A 6,000-nucleotide genomic window follows, 5' to 3' on the forward strand; every position below is an offset into this window, starting at 1 on the left:
TCTCAGTACTTTGGGAGGCTGAGGTGGGCGGATCACTTGAGGTCAGGAGTTCGAGACCAGCCTGGCCAACATGGTGAAACTCCATCTCTACTTTAAAAAAAAAAAAGTTAGCTGGGCATGGTGGCACGTGCCTGTAATTCCAGCTACTTTGGTGGCTGAGGCACAAGAATTGCTTGAACCTGGGAGGTGGAGGTTGCAGTGAGCTGAGATCGTGCCATTGCTCTCCAGCCTGGGCAACAGAGCAAGACTCAGTCTCAGAAAAAAATATATAAATAAATAAAAAATAAAAATAAAATAAAAAAGCAATAATTCCAGCCCCCAGAGTTTCCCTGCCAAGAACATCATCCCATCTCATCCCCACTTCACTTTCTCCACTGGCCCAGGCTTGCCTGAAACACTCCCTGTCCATTTGGTGTCAGGACCCCCTTCCACTCTGAAAAATTATTGGTGATCTCAAAGAGCTTTTGTTCGTGTGGGTTATAGCTATTGGAGTTTGCCGTATTAGAAATTAAAACTGAATAGTTTTTGAAATAGTTCTTTATTATTAATAGTTATTTTAAAATATCAATAATAAACCCAGTGTATGTTAACATAAAATAACAATTTTCATGAAAAAGAAATGTATTTTCCAAAACAATAACAAAAACGTGGTGAGCAGAGCGGCACTGTTTTGCATTTTTGCAAACCTCTGATGTCCGCACCTTCACCTCATCAGAGCCGCTTCTGCGTGAATCTGCCGCGAAGGGTTGTCTGGGAGGAAGTGGATGGGAATAATCTAGCCCCACATGGGATAAGTGGTTCGAAAGGGCAGGGTCTTACGGCCGCTGAAAGGGCCCCAGGGACCTCAGGGATCCCCCACACCACGCTTTGGGAACCACTGCTCTCAGTCTTTGGCTCTGACCCTGACAGCCTCTGTTCCTGTCCTCCCCCTTTATCACATCCCCAAGCTCTGGTCCCATCACCTCTAAGACACATGGGCCCTCTCACACCTCCTGGCTTTCACATGTGACCCTCCTTAGGTCTGGAATTCCTTTCCCTTCCTTCTCTGCGCAGCAAACGCTTACTCATCCTTTGAGACTCAACTCCGAGACCAACTCTTTCGTGAAGCCTGCCCTAATCCCTCTCTCCACCTCCAGGCACCAAGGGTTGCCCAAGCCTGGGACTGCCACTGTCTAATTCTTTCTCCTCGCTCCTAAGGAGCAGGTGGTTGGCAGGGAGCTCCCCAGAGGGAGGGATCCCTCTTGGTCCACTCTGCCATCCTGGGTGCGGGGGCACGTTAGGCTTTGTGGAATAAGGGAAGTGTTTTTTTGAGACAGAGTAGTCTTGCTCTGTTACCCAGGCTGGAGTGCAGTGGCAGCATCTTGGCTCACTGCAGCCTCCACCTCCCATGTTCAAGCGATTCTCCTGATTCGGTCTCCCGAGTAGCTGGGATTACAGACATCTGCCACCACACTGAGCTAATTTTTGTATTTTTAGTAGGGATGGGGTTTCACCATCTTGGCCAGGCTGGTCTTGAACTCCTGACCTCAGGCGATCCGCCTGCCTCGGCCTCCCAAAGTGCTGAGATTACAGGTGAGAGCCACCGCGCCCAGCCTGGAATAAAGGAATTTGGGCATGAAGGGAAGGAAGGAGAATTCCTGCTTCTTCTAGAGTGGAAAGTGCTCCAGGAAACACCTCTCAGGCTGGGTCTCTCAGTTTGTTCCCTTCCGACTCCGCTTGGGGGCTGAGGCTTAGGAGAGGGAGAATTCAAATCTATTTCCTCACTCTCTCCTATTCTTCTCGCCACCTACTTCCAAGGACAGCATAGGCTGAGGCTCCAGCTCCCCAGCTGTGTCTGTGGGAACTGGCTGTCCCCGAGTCCCTGCACATGGGGGTGTGTGTATGTGCATTTGTGTGCATTCGTGTGTGTGTACGTGTGTGCATATGTGCCTATGTGTGTGACAGGGACATCACAAACCCTGCTTTCTACTCTTAAAAATTATTGGTGATCTCAAAGAGCTTTTGTTCATGTGGATTACAGCTACTGATGTTTGCCATATTAGAAACTATAACTGGCCAGGTGCGGTGGCTCATGCCTGTAATCCCAGCACTTGGGAGGCCGAGGTGGGGGGATCATGAGGTCAGGAATTCAAGACTAGCCTGGCCAACATGATGAAACCCCATCTCTACTAAAAATACAAAAATTAGTCTGGCGCAGTGGCAGCTGCCTGTAATCCCAGCTACTCAGGAGGCTGAGGCAGGAGAATTGCTTGAACCCAGAGGGTGGAGGTTGCAGTGAGCCAAGATTGAGCCACTGCACTCCAGCCTGGGGGACAGAAAAAAAAAAAGAAAAAGAAAAAGAAAAAGAAAAGAAACGAAAACTGTGAATTGTTTGAAATAGTTCTTTATTATTAATGGAGTGCCTGTTAACCAATAATTATAACCAATTAATTATTATTGGATGCCTGGCAGACATCCAAACGAGTGAACCCCTGAGGGTCCCAGGACAACAGGGAATGGTAGGGACTGTGGCAAAGAGGACCCACCCAACGAAGCAGCCACAACTCCATGCCAGCAGAGCCCACCTGCTAAGAGGAGCTGCAAGTTCTTACTTTCAGGTAAAACCTTCAGATTTTTAAGTGTTGTCCTAAGTTCGTAACATACTGTGCTGGTCCAAAGGACATCAGTGGTCTCAGGGTCCTAAAGGTGGATGCAGAAGCCTCACTGGGTGTGGAGTGGGGAGGAGAGGGACTCAGCCAGGGGACTGTGTTTTACAAGCCCTAACCAGGCTTCCTTCCAGGGATCCTCCCTCGCCCTTCGAGCAGCTGTGATTGACAATTTCCCCCAACAGTATTGATCCCCGCCCCTCGGGAGAGCACTGAACTTCATGCAGAAAGACCAGAACTGGCACACTCAGGAACAGGCCTTTGGAGCCTGGAGGGACCTTAGTCCGGCATAGAAGCTGAACCCTGAGGAGTCCAGGGACTTGCCTGAGGGGGTGCAGCCAGCGCTGGGCCGCAAGGCAGCGTGGGCACTCCTGGCCGCCTGCCTGGACGCATCCTCAAATGCCGCCCTGCCACGGAAACATGAAACACTGCTCCAAGCAGCCCAGCCGCACTGAAAGCCAACGCCCCACCTGTTGTTACCTTCCACTAAATTTTCCAACTCCGCTCCCTCCTTCCTCCTCCACGCATGGCCTCTTCACCCTTGGTGGCTTTTTCTGGAACCTTAAGATTTCACACGGTATTGAACTTGGGAGGGAATTCAGTTATGAGACTGGGACCTAGCAAAAAACCAACCTAAACATCAGCACGGTCTTTTATGAGTTCTTCTAAGGGTAACAAAATAAATAATTTTAATGAGAGAGAGGCAGAGAGTGAGACAGAGAGGATTTTACAGACGATGAATGTTTTTCCTTGGGGTCCATTCTCCCCTACTCCTCTGCAGTATCAGGAGCGAGGGGTGGGCACCCACAGCCTGGTGCTGGAGTCATTTTGTGCACCTGGGATAGAACAAGACCCCAGAGGTCGAGTCCCTCCACTCATTTCCGGCTGACAGCAGGATGTCACTTGAGGCTGGAGATCCCGGGGCATTGGGAGAACTCCTGATCCAGCTCTTATGGTGCCTGAAGTCCTACCAGCCCAGCTCTGGGCTTGAAGGGCTTTTTCTCTTCTAAAGACACTTATCAAGGTGTGAAAACTCTGGGGAGAGAGAAACGCCCTCTGCTGCCTACCCCATCTTCTGCCTGGCCACTGGCTGGATTCAAGAGCCACAAGGTCATTTGTGGGCAGACAGGTCTTAGCAGAGTCTGAGAGGAGAAGGGGCAAAGGTGAGCCCAGCGGAGTGGTCCCCTTACATTTGGAAGCGCGGAGGTGGGTACCCCAACACAGCCTGGGGAATTCAGGAAAGGCTTACTGGGGAAGAGGCTTTCATGCTGGGTCCTGAAGCAGGAGTAGGTGTGCATCAAATGAAAAGCAGGGAAGGCAAGCGGGGCCAGGCAGAGGGAACAGCACACGCAAAGGCCCACAGACAAGCTCTACAGGGCGCTTGGTATGGAGCAGGAGGAGGTGCGAACCATGCTAAGGAGTTTGCTCTTCCCACTGTGGGCAACTGGGAGCTACCAAAAGCTCTAAGCAGGGAAAAGACCAAATTAGATTTGTAGTATAGAAAAGCTTGCTCTAGCAGGACACTGTGGCTCCCGCCTGTTATCCCAACACTTTGGGAGGCCGAGGTGGACAGATCACCTGAGGTCAGGAGTTCCAAACCAGCCTGGCCAACATGGTGAAACCCCATCTCTACTAAAAATACAAAAACCAGCCAGGCGTGGTGGCATGCGCCTGTAATCCCAGCTACTCGGGAGGCTGAGGCAGGAGAATCGCTTGAACCTGGGAGGTGGAGGTTGCAGTGACCCGGGATAGTGCCACTGCACTCCAGCTTGGGCGACAGAGCAAGATCTGTCTCAAAAAAAAAAAGAAAAGAATAGAAAAGAAGAGAGGAAAAGCCGCTCTACTGTAGTATGGAGACTGCAAGGATGGGGATCAAAGTGGAAGAGGGGGCCAGGCAGGAAGTGATTGCAGGAGTTCCGGTGATAAGTGGTGGTGGCCTAGACCCTGGTTGTGACAGGTGGGATCAGGAGGTCAGTGGTCCAGGGCAAGGCGGACAGCAATGCCCCTCCATCTGAAGCCCCAATCATCTGGACTCTGACCCTGGGAGCAAAATGCACCCCCCTCCCTGCTCCATCAGCCCCCCATCCTCCCTGCTACTTAGCCACGGAGACAGGGTTTTGCCATTGGTACCTGGCTGGTCCGGGTGATGCAGCGGCGGATGAGGTCTCTGATGTTGTTGTGCTTGTCGGTCTGGAAGTACACGGTGGCGCTGGATTTATCCTTCAGGTAGGGCTTCTCAGCTGAGGCCCAGCTGTGCAGTAGGGCTGGCTCGCTGCCCTCTGAGGCCACGGGGAAGTAGGTGCCGGACTGTAGGGAGCTGGAGTCTAGTCCCTTAGGGCCTGTCTCTGCCCCTCCCAGGGTGTCTGGGGGACAGGGGCGCTCCCAGGCCTGGGCCTGGATGTACTGGGCCTCCACCGAGGACAAGAAGTCCACCTCGCCTTCCTGGCTGAGCACCCGCCAGTAGGCTTCAGGACCCCCATCCAAGAGGGCGTCCGTGGCCAGCCGGGCACTCTCGTTGTCACTAAAGTCAGCCCTAGCTGGCCGGACCCACTGGCTCTTGACATCTTCCAGACGCTTCCGGATTTTGCCCAGGTGCCTTGACCGGCTCATGCCGCCCGTCCCTGGGTGGTGCTGGGGGAGGCTGGCACGTCAGCTCCTCCAGATGTGGGAAGCAAATGGAACACACCACGGAGGAGTGGGGCTCCCACACCCCCGGGAGGCCGCCTGATCCCAGTACCGGCGTGCAGGGCACCTCCAAGAAGTGATTTACCGCTGTCCTGAGCAATGCTTCTCAGAACTCCTCATCTGCAGCCGAGGGATTGGCTTATCTCTCAGGGCCACCTGCCCTGCCCTCGGGCCGGGAGGGCTGGCTCAGACACCACCTTGGCACAGTCAGTCATGGGATATTTCCTCTCCTCCCAGCCGCGGGGGTAGGCGAAGGTGAGCCGGCTTTCCTGCTGGGTTTCACAACTCTCCCTCAGGCCTTTGTTACCAAGCAGGGAGCCTCCCCAGCACCACCAGCCCAGCTGGAGGATGGGCCTGAAGGAGGCCTGCCTGCCTCTGCTCCCCTCCTGGATGCCTCGATTCCCACGCTGTGTCAAAGATGAGAATTTCCCTGTGGCGGGAAAGATGCCATCCCTGAGATGCCTCCCCCCGCCACATGTCAGGAGGGAGCTGGACACGGGCCAGGGAGAGCTGTAGACCAGGTGCGCCTCCTCTCCTTGGTCACACCCAAGTGCCCACCCCTCGCTGCCCTATGAAGGTGCTCCTCTCTCCCATGCCTTCTCAAGTGTCATTGTCATTGTCCTGTTTGCAGAGACCGCAAAGAGTTTCCAGTTCTCAGGCCAACGCTGCC

At 53.5% G+C, this 6,000-nt stretch overlaps 1 protein-coding gene across 3 annotated transcripts in view; it reads right to left on the bottom strand.

The window, feature by feature from the left end:
* FAM83A (family with sequence similarity 83 member A) overlaps positions 1–5,447 on the bottom strand; it is a 29,474-nt gene extending 24,027 nt beyond the window's left edge. For 2 of the 3 annotated variants that reach the window (XM_050801524.1, XM_050801525.1), the window contains exon 1: positions 4,776–5,447. In XM_050801524.1, the coding sequence (XP_050657481.1) occupies positions 4,776–5,255 (480 nt within the window). In that variant the 5' untranslated portion in view covers positions 5,256–5,447. The remainder of the gene's footprint in view (positions 1–4,775) is intronic. The other variant, XM_050801523.1, reaches the window with a different exon arrangement.
* Between the last annotated feature and the right edge of the window lie 553 nt (positions 5,448–6,000).

The sequence above is a fragment of the Macaca thibetana genome, chromosome 8 (assembly GCF_024542745.1).
Source record: "Macaca thibetana thibetana isolate TM-01 chromosome 8, ASM2454274v1, whole genome shotgun sequence".
Classification (NCBI taxonomy): Eukaryota; Metazoa; Chordata; class Mammalia; order Primates; family Cercopithecidae; genus Macaca; species Macaca thibetana.